This window comes from Ranitomeya imitator, chromosome 4 (assembly GCF_032444005.1).
Source record: "Ranitomeya imitator isolate aRanImi1 chromosome 4, aRanImi1.pri, whole genome shotgun sequence".
In the NCBI taxonomy this organism is placed as follows: Eukaryota; Metazoa; Chordata; class Amphibia; order Anura; family Dendrobatidae; genus Ranitomeya; species Ranitomeya imitator.
Window position 1 is genome coordinate 632,359,744 of NC_091285.1, and position 25,231 is coordinate 632,384,974.

Here is a 25,231-nt window from a genome sequence, read left to right on the forward strand (position 1 = left end):
AACCAGGGAACTCCTCTTATTAAGTTCTCTTTCTGTAGCCACCATGTCAATGAGGACGTTACATGTGGTGGTATCCGGATCTTCTTGTCTAGAGAACCTTGGAATCCGTCCCAGCTTGACAGGATATGGGTCTGGAGTATCCTGGTGTGGGCTTGTGCCCATGCCACCATCTGGATGCATGATGTCATGGTCCCTAGAACCAACATGGCCCATCTTAAAGATACTACCTTTTTGTCCCGCAACATTCTTATCTTTGATGTAAGCAGGGACCGCTTTTGTTTGGGTAAGAAAGATGTTTGGTTGTGAGAGTCTAACAGGACTCCTAAAAAGATTTTCGTTGTGGACGGAACCATATCCGATTTTTTTGGGGGGGGTTTACCACCCATCCTAGAGACGACAAGATCTGGACTGTTGTTTGAAGATGCTCCTGTAGAATTGGAACCGTGGGGGCCACTACCAAGAGGTCGTCTAGGTACGGGATTATGCATATCTGCCGACCTCTGGTGTAGGCCATTACCTCGGACATGACCTTTGTGAAGATCCTTGGAGCCGAGGATAGTCCGAATGGGAGGACATTGAACTGAAAGTGGTCTATAGCCTTTCCTCTGGTGACCGCAAACCTTAGAAACTTCCGATAAGTTGGATGGACTGGGACGTGATAATATGTGTCCTGTAAGTTTATGGTCGCCATGACGAAGTCTTGCCCTATTAGGGGTACTGTCGACCTGACGGATTCCATTCTGAATCTTCTGTAGGTTACATATTGATTCATAGGTTTTAGATTGATTGTCATCCGATGGGTTCCATTTGGTTTTCTTATCAGAAATAGGTTGGAATAATGACCTTTGTTTCTCTCGTTTTCTGGGACTGTGGAGATCACATTGTTGACTAAAGGTACCCTCACACTGAACGATATCGCTAACGATATCGTTGCTTTTTGTGACGTAGCAACGATATCGTTAAGGAAATCGTTGTGTGACAGCGACCAACGATCAGGCCCCTGCTGGGAGATCGTTGGTCGCTGGGGAAAGTCCAGAACTTTATTTCGTCGCTGGACTTCCCGCTGACATCACTGGATCAGCGTGTGTGACGCCGATCCAGCGATGTCTTCACTGGTAACCAGGGTAAACATCGGGTTACTAAGCGCAGGGCCGCGCTTAGTAACCCGATGTTTACCCTGGTTACCAGCGTAAAAAAACCAAACACTACATACTTACATTCCGTGTCTGTCCACCGGCGCTGTGCTTCTCCTGCACTGGCTGTGAGCACCGGCCAGCCGGAAAGCACAGTGGTGACGTCACCGCTCTGCTTTCCGGCTGACCGGCGCTGACAGTGCAGAGGAAAGTAGAGAGCCGGAGGACAGACACCGGGAATGTAAGTACCGTATATACTCGAGTATAAGCCGACCCGAGTATAAGCCGACCCCCCTAATTTTGCCACAAAAAACTGGGAAAACTTATTGACTCGAGTATAAGCCTAGGGTGGAAATGCAGCATTTACCGGTGAATTTCAAAAATAAAAATAGATCATTATTTCCCCATAGCTGTGCCATATAGTGCTTTGCACCGTTCATTATTTCCCCATAGCTGTGCCCCATATAGTGCTCTGCACCGTTCATTGTGCCCCATTGCTGTGCCCATATACGGTGCTCTGCACCGTTCATTGTGCCCCATTGCTGTGCCATATACGGTGCTCTGCACCGTTCATTGTGCCCCATTGCTGTGCCATATACGGTGCTCTGCACCGTTCATTGTGCCCCATTGCTGTGCCATATACGGTGCTCTGCACCGTTCATTGTGCCCCATTGCTGTGCCATATACGGTGCTCTGCACCGTTCATTGTGCCCCATTGCTGTGCCATATATGGTGCTCTGCACCGTTCATTGTGCCCCATTGCTGTGCCATATACGGTGCCATATGCTCCCTGCATGTCCCACATATATACACAGCTCTGCCGCCTGCGTGTCTCACATATATACACAGCTCTGCTCCCTGCATGTCCCACATATATACACAGCTCTGCTCCCTGCATGTCCCACATATATACACAGCTCTGCCGCCTGCATGTCCCACATGTATACACAGCTCTGCTCCCTGCATGTCCCACATGTATACACAGCTCTGCTCCCTGCATGTCCCACATATACACACAGCTCTGCTCCCTGCATGTCCCACATATATACACAGCTCTGCTCCCTGCACCGTTCATTGTGCCCCATAGAAATCTCTGCCGCCGCCGCCGCAATAAAAAAAAAAACCACATACTCACCTCCCTTGATTGCAGCTCCCGGCGTCTCGTTCCGGCGCCTCCATCTTCCCGGCGTCTCTGCTCTGACTGATCAGGCAGAGGGCGCCGCGCACACTATATGCGTCATCGCGCCCTCTGCCTGAACAGTCAGAGCGCAGACGTCGGGAAGATGGAGGCGCCGGCCGGGAAGATGGAGCGACGCCCGGCGGCTGGAACGAGGACAGGTGAATATGACATACTCACCTAGTCCTGGCGATCCTCGCGCTGTCCCTCTGCCTGGTCTTCGGTGCCGCAGCTCTTCCTGTCAGCGGTCACCGGCACCGCCGATTAGAGGAATGAATAGGCGGCTCCGCCCCTATGGGAGGTGGAGCCGCTTATTCATATCTCTAATGAGCGGTCCCACGTGACCGCTGAAGAGAGGAAGAAGCTGCAGCACAGAAGACGGGGAGGAAGGCAGGGACAGCGCGAGGATCGCTGGGACTAGGTAAGTATGCCTCAGCGCCCTCACCCCCTCACCCGCCGACCCTGCCACCCACATTGACTCGAGTATAAGCCGAGAGGGGCACTTTCAGCCCAAAAATTTGGGCTGAAAATCTCGGCTTATACTCGAGTATATACGGTATGTAGTGTTTGCTTTTTTTACATTTACAACAGTAACCAGGGTAAACCTGCGGCCCTGCGCTTAGTAACCCGATGTTTACCCTGGTTACCCGGGGACTTCAGGATCGTTGGTCGCTGGAGAGCTGTCTGTGTGACAGCTCTCCAGCGACCAAACAGCGACGCTGCAGCGAACGACATCGTTGTCTGTATCGCGGCAGCGTCGCTTAGTGTGACGTTACCCTAAGAGATCCTGTATTCCTGCTATCAATCTGGATTGTAGCTTTGGTGTAGATAACGTTGTTGTCTTTATTCTTTTTTGGGGATATGATATGAACTCTATCTTCATCCCCTCTTTGACCAATTTTAAAGTCCACTGATCTACACCAATCTCTTGCCAGTATGGGAGGAAGTTCGAGATCCGACCCGCCACTATGATAGCGTCATTGCTTTCTCTGATTTTGGGGTGGGAAAGAAAAAGATTCCTGTCTTTCCCTCCTTTTGGATAACTCCAACGTCCTGTCTTACCCTTCCCTATGTATTGAGGAGTATGCTCTTGCTGAGCGCGGAAGGGTCTTTTCCTAGGGTTTCTAGGTTCTGGTAAAGTCTTTTTCTTGTCTGATGCCTTCTCCAGAAGATCATCCAAGGCTGGTCCAAACATATACTTTCCTTTGAAAGGAATAGAACACAGCATCATCTTAGAAGTCATATCACCAGACCAGGATCTTAGCCAGAGTGCACGCCTTACGGAGTTTGATAATGCAGATGATCTCGCCGTCACCCTCACGGATTCTGTGGAAGCATCCGCTAAAAAGCCTGTTGCTTTCTGGAAGATAGGCAAGGAGGCTAGAATATCTTCTCTAGGAGTACCTGAGGACAAGTGCTCCTCTAGTTGCCCTAGCCAGCGATGCATCGATCTGGCCACGCAAGTGGATACCGAATTGATGTTCAATAAGGACGTTGACGTTTCCCACGATTTCCTTAGTAGTCCGTCCATCTTACGTTCCAGAGGGTCTCTCAGTTGGGAGGCATCCTCGAATGGTAGCGTGGTCTTTTTGGCTACACTGGCAATTTGAACGTCCACTTTTGGAACCTCCGACCAGCATGAAGCTGTCTCGGCATCTACAGGAAATCTGTCCTTAATTTCCGCTGGAGTAGTCAGCCTCTTTTCTGGGGATTCCCACTCTTCCAGAACTAAATAACGGATATTCTGGTGAATAGGAAACACCTGCCTTTTCTTAGAACGAAGCCCCCCGAACATCTCTTCCTGTACTGACTGGGCCGTCTTTTCTTCCTCAATTTCCATAGTCTTCCTCACTGCTGTGAGGAGTTCTTCTATGTCAGTTGAAGAGAAGTAATATCTCTCTTGCTGGAAGGTTTCAGAGTCAAGGGATAATTCACCTTCCTCTGGGGGTTCGTCCGACGTCTCCCCTTGAGAGTCCTCATGCCCTTCTTCCTGTGGATTAAGTTTCCTTTTCTTAGCCTCAGGAGGGGCACTAGGAGATGGTGTAGGCTGGGAAAGAGTGGCCAGAGATGTTCTAATTTCATGCTGGATTAAGCCTTTGATCTCATCCATTAGAGATGGCTGCTCTTCCCTGATAATTTTTTCTGTGCATTCTTTGCACAATGATTTCTTGTATGAAGAGGACAGCTTCTTCATACAAACTGCGCATTTGCGGGTAGTTTTAGTTTTGCCTCCTGATGTGGGTTCCTTGTCCCCCTAAAAAGAAGGGGAGAAGGAATCATAAGACTACAACCCACATCAGGGAGTGGACACCCTGGGCCAGACTACTCACTGGGGCCGGGATGGTGCTGTGATCTGCAGATGCAGAGCGCGAGGAAGCAGACATCTCCATGGTCTTCACCACACAGTGGTTCTACCTGCGATGTCTTCCTGTCCAGGGCCTAATATATAGGCGACCGGACCGCAGCACCTGTCCTCATGGATAGAGGACTTCCTCCTCCGGTGTCCGGAAGTACGTGGGAGGAGACCGCCGACGAATTCCACGCCGTTCACTTAGCGTTCCAGCCTGGAACACACAAGGACCTTCCAGTTCAGTGAAGCTGGCCGGCGTCTGACGTCATATCCTGCCGCCGGCTTCAGACCGGAAGTGCACACATGCGCGTGGAGGAGGAGAAGGGCTGGAGAGCTCAGAGAGGCCTCCAGCCGAAGAATGCCCCAGACCTTACCCGAAGGTGCGGAATGGTCGCGAAGGAGTCCCGAGTCGGAGGAGACGGGAGCAGCGACGGGGAATAGACGTAAGTCCGATCCCAGCTGCCCGGCAAATATATCTCTATTCCCCCCAGTGACCGCTGCCAGCACAGTACACCTGGGATGACCTCTTCATCCCTAGTAGGGACAGGAAAGAACACTGAGGGGGAGGATGAGGGAGGGGTTATTTAACCTCTTTGTCATTTCCTGTCCCTATTAGGAAAGGGGTAACATCCTCCAGGTGTGCTGTCGTGGGGGGTTACTAGAGAAAAAAAAGATTGCGCTTCCCCAGCGACGCAGCCACAGGGGGAGAGGCTAATAATAGGTGCAAAATTTAAAAAGCGGTAGGTTAAGGAGCTCCTTGCTGCATGCCGTTCCAAGGATATACCATGGAAGACAGTGACCAGCAGCTCCAGCCGCCGCAGCAGCAACAGCGCCACCACTAACGGGCAAAACCAGATATACAGAAAATGCGAACTCCTGATGGCTCCCGGGGTTCTAGGTCCAACAACCATTCCACGCAGCGCAGCAGAAGCTCCAGCGTGGTTAACCAGCTACCAACTACGGACCCTACTCTACAGGAACCTACCCCTCCTCCAGAACCGGTACCTGTGGTTGCATCAGATTGGTGAGTGATCTTCATCATAGTTCACTATTGTAATTGGGGTCCCCTCTTCTCCGTTTATCTTAGGCAAGGAAAAGAACGGAGAAAACATATCACAGAACCTGCCCATTGTGCTAAAAGTTCTACCGTAATCCTGGGATAAGAAGCTGTGTGACTCCAGTATAGGACGAGTCCTCTGTGAGGAAACCCCAAATTTTGCCTCTGAGTTACGATCCGTAATTAAGTCAGAGGTAGAAACTGCGTTTAATTCCCTTAAAGGAGGAGAAAAAGTTAAAAGGAAGGAACTTATTGCTTACTCTCACTCTGATTCCTCCAGCTTCGAGAGTAGAGACTCAGATACACGGGACTCCTCCTTCTCCTCCTCGGATAACGAGAGTGGAGGTCGTCATTGCTTCCCCCTGGATGAAGTTGACGCACTTGTAAAGGCAGTAAGGTCGATTATGGAGGTGTTGGACCCTCGTCCTGACACAACTGTCCAAGATATAAGATATAAGCTGTTCTACCCTGTATGCACACATGCATTTTTCCTCTCTGAACCCTGTTCACACAGGTTATATACAGATGATCAGGTTTTTAAATACATCAGATAGGGATTGCATACATTAGTTAGGACTGCTCTGATAAGGGTATACCGTGAAGATTGGTAGAGCAGCTTAGTATACATTTTTTGCAAAAAACGTATCAACCAAATACCCTGTTTTTTACATCTTTTACTAGCACTTGCGGATTACTGCAACATTTTTTCAAACTGAGTGTTTTTGGTTTCACTATTCTCTTTTGTGTCCAAGATATAATGTTTGGGGGACTAGGCCAAAAAAAGCGTAAAGTTTTTCCCCTTAATGAGAACATCCAAGCCTTAATTAAAAAGGAGTGGGAAAAACCAGAGAGAAAGAACTCATCGGTCCCCTCTCTAAAAAGAAAATATCCCTTTGAAGAGGAGGCTTCTACTTCATGGGATAAAGCCCCTAAACTCGACGTTGCGGTAGCTAAAGCCTCTAAAAAAAATTGCACTACCCTTTTGAGGACATGGGAACTCTGAAAGATCCTCTTGATAAAAGAGCAGATACCTTCCTTAAAGGGGCCTGGGAAACAGCAAGGGGGATGTTTAAGACCCGCCATAGCGCGATCCCTAATGATTTGGGTTGATAGCTGAGGGATGGAGTGCCTAGGAATAAAGTATTAGAGTTTATCCCTATGATAAGAGGAGCAGCGGCTTTTTTGGCAGATTCATCGGCCGACTCAATCTGCAGCCCTTTCGAATGTGGCCTGGAGCACATTATGGCTAAAGAGTTGTCCAGGTGACCTGCAAACTAAAAAAAGCTTTGCTCAATCCCATCTGAGGGCAAGTTTATATTTGGAGAGACACTGGATATTATCTTGCAGAAAGCAGGTGACAAGAAAAAGGGTTCCCCAACCTGGGCCCAACATTCACTAAATGGCCCTTTTGGAATAGGACATTTTTTAGGAGAAGACCACCGAGGGAGCAGATGGGATGAAGGGAAAAGAAGGGACAAGGGGTTCCTTTTTGGTAATTCCTCACGAGATAGAACTACCCTCACCTCATCAACAAGAAGCCCTAGAACTGGTAATTATATAACTGATAGACAAAGCTGTCATCCAGAAAGTCCCTCCTCTGGACAGAGGGAAGGGGTTTTACTCCCCATTATTTCTAGTTCCCAAGCCGGACGGGTCCTTCCGGACAATAATAAACTTACGATTACGAAAGCTAAACACTTATGTAAGAAACCAGAGATTCAAAATGGAGTCAATTAAGTTAACGATCAAAAACCTGTTTCCAAACTGTTTTATGATAGTACTGGATCTCAGCGACGCGTATTACCACGTCCCCATTCACAAGAACTCTCAGAAATTCCTCAGACTAGCAGTGGTCATGAAAGGAGAGATAAGGGAATACCAATACAGAGCTCTTCCCTTTGGCATATCAATTGCACCCTGCATATTTACCAAACTAATAGCGGAGATGATGGCCCATCTGAGAGAGAGAGACATTCTGATAGTCCCATATTTGGACGACTTTCTGATTGTGAGCAACTCGGCCCAGCTCTGCCATCAACAATGCGACAGAGTGATAGATACTCTAAAAAATTTAGGCTGGCTGGTGAACGTTCAAAAGTCAAAACTAGAACCAACCAGGGTTCAGGAATTTTTGGGTCTCACCTTGGACTCTATTTCTCAAGAATGCCGCCTCCCAGTCCAGAAAAGACAAAATATAGTAAATCTAGTTTCAGAAGCTCCCTCAAACCCTTCCATGACTCTGAGAAAGGCGATGTCATTACTGGGGTCCCTCTCTGCTTGCCTACCAGCAGTTCAGTGGGCACAACTCCACACAAGACATCTCAAGTGGGACATTCTGAGAAACCAGGTTATACTAAGGAGACGTTTAGAAAGTCACATGACTCTAAGTTTAGCTACTATTCATTCCCTAGCTTGGTGGATGGATCCCAACAACCTGTCAAAAGGGATTCCCTGGGTGATAGAGGTATCTTGGAGAGTTACCACAGATGCAAGTCCCACGGGGTGGGGAGCTCACCTGGACAACAGGGTCACTCAGGGGGTATGGACAGGTCAGGAACTCGGGGCTTCCTCAAACCAAAAAGAACTGTGGGCAGTGAGTCGTGCATTACTGTTTTTCCTACACAAATTACAAGGGCATCATGTCAGAGTATTTTCGGACAACCGAGTAGTGGTAGCCTACCTAAACCACCAGGGGGGGACCAGGTCTCAAGCACTAATGAAAACCACCTCCAGAATTTTCAGCTCAGTAGAGAACAACTTCCTATCCCTTTCTGCCCTACATATAAGAGGAGTAGAGAACCAGAAAGCGGACTTCCTGAGCCGTACCCAATTAAAACGAGGAGGATGGACTCTAAATCAGTACATCTTCGACAATCACAGATCTGTGGGGAATTCCTGTAATAGACCTCTTTACCAATATGCACAATAGAAAGGTGAAAACTTTTGTTCCCTAGACCCCAGGGGGAACCCTCAGGCCGTATATGCATTCACGATTCCTTGGAGAGAGGAGTCTTGCGTATGGAGTCTTGCGTATGCTTTTCCTCCAACTATCCTCATCCCAGCAGTTCTGCGAAAAGTCATGGAGGACAGGTCCAGGCTCATCCTAATAGCCCCCTTCTGGCCCAAGAGGATCTGGTTCTCCTGGCTGAGGATGCTATTGGTCACCGATACCTGGGTTCTTCCGGATCTTCCAGACCTCCTATCACAGGGACCGGTGTGCTACCCTCAGTCAGAGAATCTCCACCTGACAGCGTGGAATTTGAAAGGTCACTATTGAAGGAAAGAGGGTTTTCGGACAAGTTAGTCTATACACTAATGAAAAGTCCATGATCACAAAAATCTATGGCAAAACCTGGAAAAAAAATGTTTCCATCTCCGGGGTAAGTTTACAAGATGGGGTCCCAGTTGCTGAAATATTAGAATTTCTACAAAAGGGTTTAGATCTAGGCCTTTCAGTGAGTAGGTTAAAAGTACAGATAGCAGCCCTAGGAGCATTGTACTATGAAAACATAGCGGCCAACCCTTGGGTAACATGGTTTGTCAGAGCAGCCGCAGAGGTAACAAAGGTTACCAGCCTGGGATTTGAATTTAGTCTTGTCAGCTTTAACAGAATCCCCGTTTGAGCCTATAGAATCAATACCCCTTAAAATTCTATCACTTAAAACTGCCCTCCTGATATCCCTAACATCGGCCCGCAGAATAAGTAACCTCCAAGCCCTGTCTGCAAACCCTCCCTTTACAAAAATCCTGGATGATAAGGTTATACTAAAAACAGACCCTGCCTATCTACCCAAAGTAGCGTCCAGATTCCATAGATCTCAGGAAATAATCCTTCCTTCCTTTTGTCCAAACCCTAGAAATAAGAAAGAAAAGTTCCACACATTAGATGTGAGAAGATGTCTAGTTCAGTATATATATTCCACCCAGCAGCATAGGAAGGATGGGTCTCTTTTTATCTGCTTCCAGGGACCTAGGAGAGGACTCGGAGCCCCTAAAGGCACTATAGCACGTTGGATAACAGACGCGATAGCCTTGGCGTACTCATCCACCGGGAACGCCGTTCCGGAGGGACTGAAGGCCCACTCTACAAGGGCCATGGCGACCTCCTAAGCCGAAAGGTCGGAGGTACCATTAGATCAAATCTGTAAGGTGGCCACTTGGTCATCACCTTCAACCTTTTTTAGACACTACCGCTTAGACCTAGCCTCTTCGTCTGACTTAACCTTTGAAAGAAGGCTTCTGCAGGCTGTGGTTCTTCCATAAGCAACAATCTCTGCAATTCTCTCTGTGGTGCTGTCATGGGGGACTGAGAAAAGCATAGTTACTTACCGATAACTGTATTTCTCAGAGCCCATGACAGCACCCGATTATTCCCCCCTCATCACGTGTGCGGTGAGCACATTCTTTTGTATGAAATGTGTTTTTTCTATATGGACACTGTGTTCACCTGTTAAGCAATAAGATAAAATCGTATATTTTTTTCCAGGACGTCCCTCCTGACAGCACCCTGGGACGTCCTCCTCCCCCTTTGCTGGGACAGGAAACACACGAGAGTTCAAAAGGGCATGTCCCACCCCCCAATCCTCAGTGTTTTTCCTGTCCCTGCTAGGGACGCACGAGAGAAGCTGTACTGGCTTACCGGAGCTCAGGGGGATCGTGCGGCTCGTCCAATACCCTTCCCCCTGTCAAGAGGCTCAGGGCAGAAACCCTCCGGAGGGGGGTCCCTCTGCTCCAAAGAACAGGAAGGCCAAGTTCCTGTTGCGGCCGCTCCTCCCGGGGGGAGCCTCTCTGCCGCGACGCGGTTCCATGCGGGTAGCATCCAGAGCGCTGCGGCGTCTGGCAGAGCGTCTTTCAACGGAAGTTCAAGGGAACCGCGTCACTTCCGGTTTCGCGGCATCTGATCCCGTCACTTCCGGTGACGAGTTAGAAGTGCGGGGAGAGTGTGTGCGCTCCAGCGTGGGACGCACAAGCAGCCGAATCGCTCCTAATCCAGCGTGGACGCTGCGGGGACCTGCTGAATCATCATGGAAAGTACAACAGCAGAGGATGGGGTGAGTGCGCAGTGCGCTGTCCCCCCTATTCACTCACACATACTATTCAGGCTTCCCATTACTTCTCCCTATCTTATATCGTTTAAGGATAAGGGAACCCCCGCTGCCCCCCCTCCTCAAGCTAAGAAATCCGGCAAATCAGCTGCGAAGTCATATAGATGTCCTATATGCAACGTAAAGCTCCCGGACACCCATACAAAGACCTTGTGTGCAGATTGCACTTCCAAGGTTATGAAAGACGAACAGCTGACACTTCTATCAGAAATGAGGTCCCTAATACGGGAAGAAGTCCAGGCTTCTTTATCCAGTATTGTGGAAGGGTCCAGCCCAGTTCCCAGCCGTAAGAGAGCCAGAAGGGAACGAAACAATAAGGAGCCAGAATATAGCTCGGAGGACCTGTCTGCCTCCGATAACTTCTCCTCAGAAGAGGAAGGGGAACTTCCCTCGGGGAGTCAGGACCACCAGAGAAAATACCTCTTCCAGGCTGAGGATACGAGTGAACTTGTGCAGGCGGTGCGATCCACGATGCAGATCGAGGAGACATCAAAGCCTCAATCCAGGCAGGATCTGATGTTTGGTGGACTCATGTCACGTAAACAGACTGTCTTCCCAGTGAGCGAGCATATCAAGGCCATGATACTGGAGGAGTGGAAGGAGGCAGAACGTCGCCTGGTTTTGACTAAGGACTTCAAAGCTCGCTTACCTTTCGAGCTAGAAGAAGTCAAGCTTTGGGAAGAGATTCCCAAGGTTGATGTTCCGGTGGCAAAGGTTGCCAAAAAGACAGCCATTCCATTTGAGGACTCTTCAAATTTGCGGGATCCTATGGATCGGAAGGCTGATATACTGCTTAAAAGGGCTTGGGAATCCTCTGCAGCCCTAATTAAGACCAACATAGCAGCTACCTCGGTAGCCCGGTCTATGTATCTGTGGATGGGTCAATTGGAGGAACACCTTTCCAATAAGACCCCCAGGGCCGATATATTAAGCTCCCTTCCTATAATGAAATCTGCTACGGCCTTCCTATCCGACATGTCGGCTGAATCGGTCAGATTTTCAGCTAGGAATGGTTCCCTATCCAATGTGGCTAGAAGGGCAGTATGGCTAAGATCCTGGTCAGGGGATAATGCCTCAAAAACCAAATTATGTTCTATTTCTTTCTCGGGGGCTAGGGTTTTCGGACCTTCTCTAGATACCATCCTAGAGTCAGCCTCGGATAAAAAGAAAGGTTTTCCAGAGGACAAACCAAAAAAGGGTCAGTCCTTTCGGAGAGGTTTCCCCTTCAGGAGACAATCTGATTACAGGGGAGGAAGATCCAACAGAGGATTCAGTAGAGGTTCCCGCTACCAGGGCAATAGAAGCAGGAATTTCTTCTTTAGCCCATCTTCAAAGCCTAAGACACAATGACGCCACATTTATAGGTGGAAGGCTCCGCCACTTTGTGGAGAATTGGGCCCGAATCACCCAGAATCATTGGGTTCTTCGGACTGTGTCAGAAGGTTACAGCATAGAGCTTTCCTCTCCTCCTCCGGACAGATACATCGGTCCTATGATAGTCTTGCAGGGCTCTCCCATGATGTTAGACCTAGAGGACATGCTTTCCTCAGGGGTCATAATCCCAGTACCATCTCTAGATGTAGGTCGGGGTCACTATTCTTCCCTATTTTCTATAATGAAACCCTCCGGCGACTCACGCACAATAATAAACTTGAAACCTCTAAATGCCTGGGTCAGGTACAAGAGGTTTCGCATGGAGTCCATTCGCTCTGCAATCCTCTTAATAGATCGGGACGCTGTGATGTGCACTCTCGACCTCAAGAGTGCCTATTATCAGGTCCCTGTTCACCCATCATCTCAGAAACTTCTGAGGTTTGCGGTGGCGCTGCCGTCCGGGACCTGTCACTACCAGTTCCAGTGTCTTCCGTTCGGACTTGCCTCGGCACCTCGGGTATTTACAAAGCTGGTGTCAGAAATTGTCGCTTTCCTGAGAAACCAAGGGATCAAGATAGTTCCATATCTAGACGATTTTCTCCTGATCGCAAGTACACCAGAGATTCTGTCAGATCACAGGACCCGAACGGTGAGACTGATGGAACGATTAGGATGGATCATAAATTGGCAGAAATCCGACCTGAATCCAGAGTGCGGAAAGATCTTCCTGGGAGTATGTCTGGATTCAAGAAACAGGATATCCCGGCTACCCGAGAACAAGTTGGAGGCGATCCAGATACAGATCAGGCTTCTATTAGAACGCAGAGCATCGATAAGAACGGCCATGAAGGTACTAGGTCTGATGACGGCCTGCATACCGTGTGTAAGATGGGCTCAGTTCCATTCAAGACCTCAGAGGTTAATTCTTTCCACGTGGGACCGTCGTCAGTCTTCTCTGGACAGTTCTTTAAAGCTGACGTATCCAGTACGAAGATCTCTACTCTGGTGGAGTCAACCAGAGAAGCTAAGAATCGGGGTGTTATGGTCTACCAGTCCCCATGTAGTGATAACTACAGACGCCAGTGCCTGGGGCTGGGGTGCCCACCTGAAGGGCAGGATCCTACAAGGGAGATGGCCAGCAGACATCATTCACAACTCCTCCAACTTCAAAGAATTGTATGCCGTTTGGGAGGCGTTAAGAAGGAACCAACACACCCTCAGAAATTGTCATGTCAGGATACTATCCGACAACGTTACAGCGGTGTCGTTCCTGAAACATCAGGGAGGCTCAAGACACTATCCGCTTCAGGAGCTGGCGGGAAGAATATTCAGCTGGGCAGAAGATTCGGTTCTATCCATCTCTGCAGTCCACTTAGAAGGCTCGCAAAACACCATAGCGGACTATCTGAGCAGGAGACGAGTGTTTGCAACAGAGTGGGAACTCAATCAGGAGGTCTTCCAGGATCTTTGTCTTCACTGGGGAACTCCCAGTATAGACCTATTTGCAAACAGGAGAAACTCAAAGGTCTCAAGATTCTTCTCGCTGAACCCTCAAGATCTCCCAGAAGGGATAGACGCTCTGAGTTAGGAGTGGACAGAACCTCTCTCTTATGCATTTCCGCCTCTAGCACTGATTCCAGCCGTGCTCAAGAAGATCAAGGAGGATCAGGCTCGGGTCATAGTGATTGTACCATTTTGGCCGAGAAGGAGCTGGTTCTCTCTCTTGCTGGATCTGGCAGTAGAGAACCCAGTAGAGCTTCCTCTCAGAGCAGATGTAATCCATCAGGGTTCGGTGTATCACCCAAGCCCAGAAATTCTCCATCTCTCTGCATGGATCCTGAAAGGAGCATCCTGAAGGCTAGAGGGCTATCAGATCAGGTGATCTCTACTATAAAATCCAGCAGAAAGCCAGTCACATCGGCAATTTACCTGAAGATCTGGAGACGTTTCTGTCTGGAGGGTGGCAGGTCTGAGGTTACGGCAGGTGCTCCCGACTTGCCTAGAATTTTAGACTTCCTGCAGGCCGGGTTTGATAAAGGTCTCAAACCTAGCTCTCTGAAAGTGCAGATTTCGGCACTTAGTTCTTTTCTTGACTACCCCCTAGCATCTCACCCGTGGATAGTCAGGTTTATCAGAGCCACCCAGAGGTTGCGCCCTACTATTAGACAGATCTCGCCATCCTGGGACCTAAATCTGGTCCTCAGATTCCTCTGTAAAGATGTTTTCGCCCCGGCCGAAAATATGCCCATTTCTGTACTCACTTGTAAAACAGCATTCCTAGTGGCAATTACTACGGATAAAAGAGTGGGGGAAATCCAGGCCCTATGTATTAGGGACCCTTACCTTCAGATTAGAGAAGATAGTCTAGTTCTTAGATTGGATCCCTCCTTTATTCCAAAAGTGGGGTCAGTAAAAAACAGAAATCAGGAGATCGTGCTACCATCCTTCTGTAATAATCCGGCTAATGAGAAAGAACGAGCTCTTCATTCCCTCGATGTCAGACAGGCGGTTCTAGACTACTTAGCAGCCACCAACTCATGGCGTATCGACCCGAATTTGTTTATTTTGTTTGGAGGGAAGAATAAGGGTAAGAAGGCTTCTAAAGCTTCTATTGCTCGTTGGATCACTTCGGTGATCTCCGAGGCTTATCAGTCTGAAGGGCTTCCTTCTCCAAGGGGTCTTCACGCTCATTCTACTAGAGGGATAGCTACTTCGTGGGCTGAGAGAGCAGGTGTATCTCTTGAGCAGATCTGTAAGGCAGCCACTTGGGCTAGTGCTAATACATTTTGTAGACACTATAAACTTGATGTTCTGTCTGGTCAACATACGGCATTTGGGAGAAGGGTTCTCCAGGCAGTAATCCCACCCTAACGAGGTGCTTTGATACTCTCCAGGGTGCTGTCAGGAGGGACGTCCTGGAAAATAGGTATTAAGCTTACCGTTAATTATGTTTCCAGGAGTCCATACTGACAGCACTGGTAGTTCCCTCCCTGTAGTACTGAGATCATCTATGTATGATGCCTGACATAAGATGTATTATGTTCTGGTATAAAATGTATGCATGTTATTTTAACATATGAGTAAATATCTTTATGACTAATCTAATGTGTGTGTATGTATATATATGTATATATATATATATATATATATATATATATATATATATATATATATATATATATATATATATATATATATATAAAATTTTGTTTCTATTAAAAAAGTCTTTTTTCTGCATGTCCATGAGGTGGTTCTTGTTACAACACTGAGGATTGGGGGTGGGACATGCCCTTTTGAACTCTCGTGTGTTTCCTGTCCCAGCAAAGGGGGAGGAGGACGTCCCAGGGTGCTGTCAGTATGGACTCCTGGAAACATAATTAACGGTAAGCTTAATACCTATTTTTGTTGTGACTAACCTGGAGGACCTCCGATGCTCTGTATACAAAACTGACGCAGGGGAGAGGTACCGCCCTTTTATCCTGTAGGTTTCCTGTCCCTGAAGGGCGGATGCCCTCTCTCTGTGGTGCTGTCATGGGCGCTGAGAAACACCGTTATCGGTAAGTAACTATGCTTTTTCAACCTGGACGGTCGCATCGTGGCACCTTTGGGAGAATGAGCTGCTGTGAGCGTAGCATCAGTGATTAGTGGTGATGTCATAGAGGTTACTGTAGGTCACTGAGGCTGCGTTCCCAGATCACTTCAGTGTGAGCCAGACCGATGAACTGCGATGACCTCAGTGAGATCACCGCTATCATCGTGAGAAAAAGTCACCATGCTAGCGTTGATTATTATTGCAATTACACATGTTTATTTCCTTTGTGTATATTGGAACAACAACAAAAAGCAGGAAAAAATGCAGATTGGACATGATTTCACACAAAACCTCAAAAATGGGCTGGACATAATTGTTGGCACCCTCAACTTAATATTTGGTTGCACACCCTTTGGAATAAATAACTGCAATCAATCACTTCCTATAACCATCAGCAAGTTTCTTGCACCTCACCTGTAATTTTGGACCACTCTTCTTTTGCAAAATGCCCCATATTTGAAAGTGCCTTCTCCCAACAGCAATTTTAAGATCTCTCCACAGGCAATCAGAGGGAATTAGATCCGTACTCATTGCTGTCACTTCAGGACTCTCCAGCAATTTGTTTCCATCTATTTCTGAGAGCTTCTTAAAGTATGTTTGGAGTCATTGTCCTGCTGGAAGACCCATGACCTAGGACGCGAACCTAGCTTTATAACACTGGTCACTACATTGCGAGCCAAAATCTGTTGGTAATCTTTAGATTTCTTGATGCCTTGCACACAGTCAAGGCACCCAGTGCCAGAGGCAGCATAAACACTTCAAAACATCTTTGAACCTCCACCATATTTGACTGTAGGTACTGTTCTTTTCTCATTCCGTTTTAAGTAAACAGGAGGATGATGTGCTTTACCAAAAAAGCTCTGTCTTGGTCTCATCTGTCCACAAGACGCTTACCCAAAAGAACTTTGGCATGCGCACGTACATTTTGGCAAACTGCAGACTAGCTTTTTTATGTCGCTGTGTCAGCAGTGGGGACCTCCTGGGTCTCTTGCCATTGCGTTTATTTAAAAAGTTTACGGATAGTTTGCGCTGACACTGATGCACCCTGAGCCTGCAGGACAGCTTGAATTTCTCTAGAACTTGATTGGGGCTGCCTACCCACCATCCAGACTATCCTATATTGCAACCTTTCATCAATGTTTCTTTGCCGTCCACGTCCAGGGAGATTAGCTACAGTGTGATGGGTTGTAAACTTCTTGCTTATATTGCGCACCATGCACAAAGGAACATCAAGATCTCTGGAGATGGACTTGTAACCATGAGATTGTTGATGTTGTTCAATAATTTGGGTTCTCAAGCCCTCACAGTTCTCTTCTCCTCTTTCTGTTCTCCATGCTTAGTGTGGCACACACAGACACACAATGCAAAGATTGAGTCATCTTCTCTCCTTTTTATCTGGTTTCCAATGTGATTTTTATATTGCCCTCACCTGTTACTTGCCAGGGGTGAATTTGAATGAGCATCACATGCTTGAAACAAAGTTGTTCACCCACAATTTCTGAAGGGTGTCAACAATTTTATCCTGCTGATTGTGTGAAATTATGTCCAATTTGCCTCTTTTCACTTTTTTTTTCTTTTGCGTTCCAATGCACACAAAGGAAATAAATATATCTATACCAAAACGTGTAATTGCAATCATTTGGTGAGAGAAATACTTAATTTTCTGGAAAAATTTTAAGGATGCCAACACTTTCGGTTATGTCTGTATGTGACGACGAGGTGCCAAAATTCGGTGATGTAGGACCCAGAGAAATAGGCTCTAGCATATATAGTGCTAAGAGGTGCTTTTTAATGGGTCCGGACTTTTGGCCCGGGTTTTAGGAACGTCCAAAGAGTTGGGTGGGCCTGGCCGTTCCGTTACCTCCAGTTTCAGGATTTGCAGTGGGCTTTATAAGTGGGCTTCATCAGTCAGTGTCTTGGAGTAGAGGTGGAAACACCTCTGTTGGTGTTGGTCAGATCTTGACAAGCTGTGTGTGTCTGAATGGGTGAGCTCGTACCTCTAAAAGGAATATTTACTGTTATCCCTTTGTGCCGGAAAATGCTGTTTTGTTTCGTTTTGTTAACCGGGACGGTTTATGGACATTTATTAACCCCTTAGTGACGGAGCCAAATTTTTGAAATCTGACCAGTGTCACTTTATGTGGTAATAACTCTGCAACGCTTCAACAAATCCCAGTGATTTTGAGATTGTTTTTTCGTGACATATTATACTTTATGATAATGGTAAATTTAGGTCAATATGTTTTGTGTTTATTTATAAAAAATATCAAAAATTTGAGAAAAATGTTAAAAAATAAGCAATTTTCTAAATTTGAATGATTATCCCTTTAATCCAGATGGCCATACGACACCAAACCATTAATAAATAACATTTCCCACATGTCGACTTTACATCAGCACCATTTGTAAAATGTTCTTTTATTTTGTTAGCATTTTAGGAGGTTTAAAAATGTAGCAGCAATTTTTCATTTTTTCAAGGAAATTTACAACATTTATTTTTTTAGGGAACTATCCATGTTTGAAGTGACTTTATCAGTCTCATATATTGGGAAACCCCCAAACGTGATACCATTTTAAAAACAGCACCCCCTGACATATTGAAAACTGCAGTCAGGTAGTTTATTAACCCTTCAGATGCTTTACAGGAAGTAATGCAAAGTGGTATGACAGAAATGAAAATGTGTATTTTTACCACCTAAATGTCGGTAACTTCTGAACAGGTTACAACAGCCGACAGACTCTAAGGCCGCTATTTGGTCATGAATTGCCATGGCAAACATCAGGACCACAAAATCATGATCTGAGGGCACCAATTGGGATAAAGAGGAAGCCCCCGCACTCTTAACCATTTATAATGATACATAGTAACATAGTTAGTAAGGCCGAAAAAAGACATTTGTCCATCCAGTTCAGCCTATATTCCATCATAATAAATACCCAGATCTACGTCCTTCTACAGAACCTAATAATTGTATGATACAATATTGTTCTGCTCCAGGAAGACATCCAGGCCTCTCTTGAACCCCTCGACTGAGTTCGCCATCACCACCTCCTCAGGCAAGCAATTCCAGATTCTCACTGCCCTAACAGTAAAGAATCCTCTTCTATGTTGGTGGAAAAACCTTCTCTCCTCCAGACGCAAAGAATGCCCCCTTGTGCCCGTCACCTTCCTTGGTATAAACAGATCCTCAGCGAGATATTTGTATTGTCCCCTTATATACTTATACATGGTTATTAGATCGCCCCTCAGTCGTCTTTTTTCTAGACTAAATAATCCTAATTTCGCTAATCTATCTGGGTATTGTAGTTCTCCCATCCCCTTTATTAATTTTGTTGCCCTCCTTTGTACTCTCTCTAGTTCCATTATATCCTTCCTGAGCACCGGTGCCCAAAACTGGACACAGTACTCCATGTGCGGTCTAACTAGGGATTTGTACAGAGGCAGTATAATGCTCTCATCATGTGTATCCAGACCTCTTTTAATGCACCCCATGATCCTGTTTGCCTTGGCAGCTACTGCCTGGCACTGGCTGCTCCAGGTAAGTTTATCATTAACTAGGATCCCCAAGTCCTTCTCCCTGTCAGATTTACCCAGTGGTTTCCCGTTCAGTGTGTAATGGTGATATTGATTCCCTCTTCCCATGTGTATAACCTTACATTTATCATTGTTAAACCTCATCTGCCACCTTTCAGCCCAAGTTTCCAACTTATCCAGATCCATCTGTAGCAGAATACTATCTTCTCTTGTATTAACTGCTTTACATAGTTTTGTATCATCTGCAAATATCGATATTTTACTGTGTAAACCTTCTACCAGATCATTAATGAATATGTTGAAGAGAACAGGTCCCAATACTGACCCCTGCGGTACCCCACTGGTCACAGCGACCCAGTTAGAGACTATACCATTTATAACCACCCTCTGCTTTCTATCACTAAGCCAGTTACTAACCCATTTACACACATTTTCCCCCAGACCAAGCATTTTCATTTTGTGTACCAACCTCTTGTGCGGCACGGTATCAAACGCTTTGGAAAAATCGAGATATACCACGTCCAATGACTCACCGTGGTCCAGTCTATAGCTTACCTCTTCATAAAAACTGATTAGATTGGTTTGACAGGAGCGATTTCTCATAAACCCATGCTGATATGGAGTTAAACAGTTATTCTCATTGAGATAATCCAGAATAACATCCCTCAGAAACCCTTCAAATATTTTACCAACAATAGAGGTTAGACTTACTGGCCTATAATTTCCAGGTTCACTTTTAGAGCCCTTTTTGAATATTGGCACCACATTTGCTATGCGCCAGTCCTGCGGAACAGACCCTGTCGCTATAGAGTCACTAAAAATAAGAAATAATGGTTTATCTATTACATTACTTAGTTCCCTTAGTACTCGTGGGTGTATGCCATCCGGACCCGGAGATTTATCTATTTTAATCTTATTTAGCCGGTTTCGCACCTCTTCTTGGGTTAGATTGGTGACCCTTAATATAGGGTTTTCATTGTTTCTTGGGATTTCACCTAGCATTTCATTTTCCACCGTGAATACCGTGGAGAAGAAGGTGTTTAATATGTTAGCTTTTTCCTCGTCATCTACAACCATTCTTTCCTCACTATTTTTTAAGGGGCCTACATTTTCAGTTTTTATTCTTTTACTATTGATATAGTTGAAGAACAGTTTGGGATTAGTTTTACTCTCCTTAGCAATGTGCTTCTCTGTTTCCTTTTTGGCAGCTTTAATTAGTTTTTTAGATAAAGTATTTTTCTCCCTATAGTTTTTTAGAGCTTCAATGGTGCCATCCTGCTTTAGTAGTGCAAATGCTTTCTTTTTACTGTTAATTGCCTGTCTTACTTCTTTGTTTAGCCACATTGGGTTTTTCCTATTTCTAGTCCTTTTATTCCCACAAGGTATAAACCGCTTACACTGCCTATTTAGGATGTTCTTAAACATTTCCCATTTATTATCTGTATTCTCATTTCTGAGGATATTGTCCCAGTCTACCAGATTAAGGGCATCTCTAAGCTGGTCAAACTTTGCCTTCCTAAAGTTCAATGTTTTTGTGACTCCCTGACAAGTCCCCCTAGTGAAAGACAGGTGAAACTGTACAATATTGTGGTCGCTATTTCCTAAATGCCCAACCACCTGCAGATTTGTTATTCTGTCAGGTCTATTAGATAGTATTAGGTCTAAAAGTGCTGCTCCTCTGGTTGGATTCTGCACCAATTGTGAAAGATAATTTTTCTTGGTTATTAGCAGAAACCTGTTGCCTTTATGGGTTTCACAGGTTTCTGTTTCCCAGTTAATATCCGGGTAGTTAAAGTCCCCCATAACCAGGACCTCATTATGGGTTGCAGCTTCATCTATCTGCTTTAGAAGTAGACTTTCCATGCTTTCTGTTATATTTGGGGGTTTGTAACAGACCCCAATGAGAATTTTGTTACCATTTTTCCCTCCATGAATTTCAACCCATATGGACTCGACATCCTCATTCCCTTCGCTAATATCCTCCCTTAAAGTGGATTTTAGACAAGACTTTACATAGAGACAAACCCCTCCTCCTCTCCGATTTTTACGATCCTTTCTAAACAGACTGTAACCCTGTAAGTTAACTGCCCAGTCATAGCTTTCATCTAACCATGTCTCGGTTATTCCCACTATGTCAAAGTTACCTGTAGATATTTCTGCTTCTAGTTCTTCCATCTTGTTTGTCAGGCTTCTGGCGTTTGCGAGCATGCAGTTTAGAGGATTTTGTTTTGTTCCAATCTCCTCACTGTGGATTGTTTTAGAAATGTTCTTACCTCCCTTCTGAGTATGTTTTCCTGGGTCGTCTTTGTTCGAGTCTAATGTTTTTCTTCCCGTCCCCTCTTCTTCTAGTTTAACGCCCTCCTGATGAGTGTAGCGAGTCTTCTGGCGAATGTGTGTTTCCCAGGTTTGTTGAGGTGTAGTCCGTCTCTGGCGAGGAGTCCATCATACCAGTAATTCACACCGTGGTCCAGGAATCCAAATCCTTGTTGTCTGCACCATCGTCTTAGCCAGTTGTTTGCATCAAGGATCCTGTTCCATCTCCTGGTGCCATGCCCGTCTACTGGAAGGATAGAAGAAAAAACTACCTGTGCATCCAGTTCCTTTACTTTCTTCCCCAACTCTTCAAAGTCCTTGCAGATTGTCGGTAGGTCCTTCCTTGCCGTGTCATTGGTGCCAACATGTATCAGAAGAAATGGGTGGACGTCCTTGGAGCTGAAGAGCTTTGGTATCCTATCGGTCACATCCTTGATCATCGCACCTGGAAGGCAGCATACTTCTCTTGCAGTTATGTCCGGTCTGCAGATGGCTGCTTCGGTGCCTCTCAGTAGTGAGTCTCCCACCACCACCACTCTTCGTTGCTTCTTGGCTGTACTTTTTGCTGTCACTTGTTGCTGTGTGCCCTTTTCTTTTTTGCTTGCTGGTATTGCTTCATTCTTAGGTGTGCCATCTTCATCCTCTACAAAGATTTGATATCGGTTCTTCAGTTGTGTGGTTGGTGATTTCTCCATGGTCTTCTTGCTTCTTTTGGTCACATGCTTCCACTCATCTGCTTTTGGAGGTTCTCTGACACTTTTTGCACCTTCTGTGACCAGTAGAGATGCTTCTGTTCTGTCTAGAAAGTCTTCATTCTCTTTGATGAGTTTCAAAGTTGCTATTCTTTCTTCCAGACCCCGCACCTTTTCTTCTAAAAGGGCCACTAGTCTACACTTCTGACAGGTGAAATTGGATTCTTCTTCTGGTCGATCTGTGAACATGTAGCACATGCTGCAGCTCACCATGTAGGTTGTCACATCTGCCATGTTGCTCCTAGATCCTGCTGACTTGCTGTGTGTTTTCCTTCTTGTGTAATCTACTCAGCCAAGCTCTCTTGCAATAATGTCCTACAGGCAAAAATTCGCGCGCCGTAAGGCACCTGGAATATGCAAATTAGCCTCCTGAAGCTTGAATCCCTGGTTTGGTGATGCTTTCGAAGCAGCTGGTCCCGGCTGTACCCAACGATCTTCTAGCTTAGGGAGACTTCGCTTCTCCCAGAAGGCACCTGGAATATGCAAATTAGCCTCCTGAAGCTTGAATCCCTGGTTTGGTGATGCTTTCGAAGCAGCTGGTCCCGGCTGTACCCAACGATCTTCTAGCTTAGGGAGACTTCGCTTCTCCCAGAAGGCACCTGGAATATGCAAATTAGCCTCCTGAAGCTTGAATCCCTGGTTTGGTGATGCTTTCGAAGCAGCTGGTCCCGGCTGTACCCAACGATCTTCTAGCTTAGGGAGACTTCGCTTCTCCCAGAAGGCACCTGGAATATGCAAATTAGCCTCCTGAAGCTTGAATCCCTGGTTTGGTGATGCTTTCGAAGCAGCTGGTCCCGGCTGTACCCAACGATCTTCTAGCTTAGGGAGACTTCGCTTCTCCCAGAAGGCACCTGGAATATGCAAATTAGCCTCCTGAAGCTTGAATCCCTGGTTTGGTGATGCTTTCGAAGCAGCTGGTCCCGGCTGTACCCAACGATCTTCTAGCTTAGGGAGACTTCGCTTCTCCCAGAAGGCACCTGGAATATGCAAATTAGCCTCCTGAAGCTTGAATCCCTGGTTTGGTGATGCTTTCGAAGCAGCTGGTCCCGGCTGTACCCAACGATCTTCTAGCTTAGGGAGACTTCGCTTCTCCCAGAAGGCACCTGGAATATGCAAATTAGCCTCCTGAAGCTTGAATCCCTGGTTTGGTGATGCTTTCGAAGCAGCTGGTCCCGGCTGTACCCAACGATCTTCTAGCTTAGGGAGACTTCGCTTCTCCCAGAAGGCACCTGGAATATGCAAATTAGCCTCCTGAAGCTTGAATCCCTGGTTTGGTGATGCTTTCGAAGCAGCTGGTCCCGGCTGTACCCAACGATCTTCTAGCTTAGGGAGACTTCGCTTCTCCCAGAAGGCACCTGGAATATGCAAATTAGCCTCCTGAAGCTTGAATCCCTGGTTTGGTGATGCTTTCGAAGCAGCTGGTCCCGGCTGTACCCAACGATCTTCTAGCTTAGGGAGACTTCGCTTCTCCCAGAAGGCACCTGGAATATGCAAATTAGCCTCCTGAAGCTTGAATCCCTGGTTTGGTGATGCTTTCGAAGCAGCTGGTCCCGGCTGTACCCAACGATCTTCTAGCTTAGGGAGACTTCGCTTCTCCCAGAAGGCACCTGGAATATGCAAATTAGCCTCCTGAAGCTTGAATCCCTGGTTTGGTGATGCTTTCGAAGCAGCTGGTCCCGGCTGTACCCAACGATCTTCTAGCTTAGGGAGACTTCGCTTCTCCCAGAAGGCACCTGGAATATGCAAATTAGCCTCCTGAAGCTTGAATCCCTGGTTTGGTGATGCTTTCGAAGCAGCTGGTCCCGGCTGTACCCAATGTAGTGATGTAGTCACTATTGACAGCAGCATCTAAGGGGTTAAACAGATATGTACGGTGCCAACACTGATCGACGCGGATACAGCAAGTTGTCAGCTACAGTGTACAGCCGACAGCTGCTGGATTGTCACCTGTATGAGGAGGCTATTCTCTTATATCTCAGGTCAGTTAAAAGACGTATTGGCGGTCATTAAGGGGTTCATTCGTTTTAAACCAAATCCTTGTGTGTGCACCAGCACCTACCAGAGAGCTGATCCCTTACACCATGTATTTGGCCCTCTGTTAATGTGATGTCTGATTACTCGCCCTGCCCGACCCGTGCAAGACTGTTGTACATTTTTAATAAGATTTTTTTTTTAACTTTTACTTTTATTAGAGATGATTACGATAAGGAGGTGAAACAAGCTAAAGAGAAGCAAAGGAAAAGGCACACCCCGGGACCGTCCCGTCCTCGGAAACCAGACCTGCAGGTCTACCACCCCCATCCACGAGGTGAGAGCTGTATGTGGATGGGAGCTCCGAGGTTTTCTGGGCCTTCAGTCTACGTCTACCTGTCATTTGGAATTATTTGTGACCTGTTATACATGACCGTGTTGCGATTAGTGGGGCGCTGCTCTGAAGCATATACTTCTGCAAGCAACAAGACCGGCGCGTGCAGGAGTACGCACAGAGCGATGGACGGGCCCATACCCACCCTGTGCTCATGCAGGAGCTGCGCTCTGCTGCTTGTAGAGGTGGGTGCTTCAGAGCTGTGTTTTCAGCGATTGGTGGGGGTCCCAGGACCCGGACCCCACTAATCAGCAGTACATGTATAACCTATAGATTATCATTAAAAAAGATAAGCCATTAACAGGTAACCATCAAAACCTGATTAGCGGGGCCTGGCCCACTGCACTATGCATGTGAATGGTATTGGCTGTGCCAGGTACTGTAGCACCGGACAATTTTAGTGCAGTACAGGACCAGTTACCACCAACCCTAAATTCTGACGATCAGTGATGGTCTTGGGGTTCGCAAATTAGTGGCC

General features: G+C 46.6%; 1 protein-coding gene across 2 annotated transcripts in view; it reads left to right on the forward strand.

Annotated features, from left to right (window-relative positions):
* Nucleotides 1-25,231, forward strand: part of C4H2orf68 (chromosome 4 C2orf68 homolog) — a 58,664-nt gene that overhangs the window by 19,840 nt on the left and 13,593 nt on the right. For both annotated transcript variants that reach the window (XM_069766769.1, XM_069766768.1), the window contains exon 2: nucleotides 24,581-24,696. In XM_069766769.1, coding sequence (XP_069622870.1) covers nucleotides 24,581-24,696 — 116 coding nt within the window. The remainder of the gene's footprint in view (nucleotides 1-24,580; nucleotides 24,697-25,231) is intronic.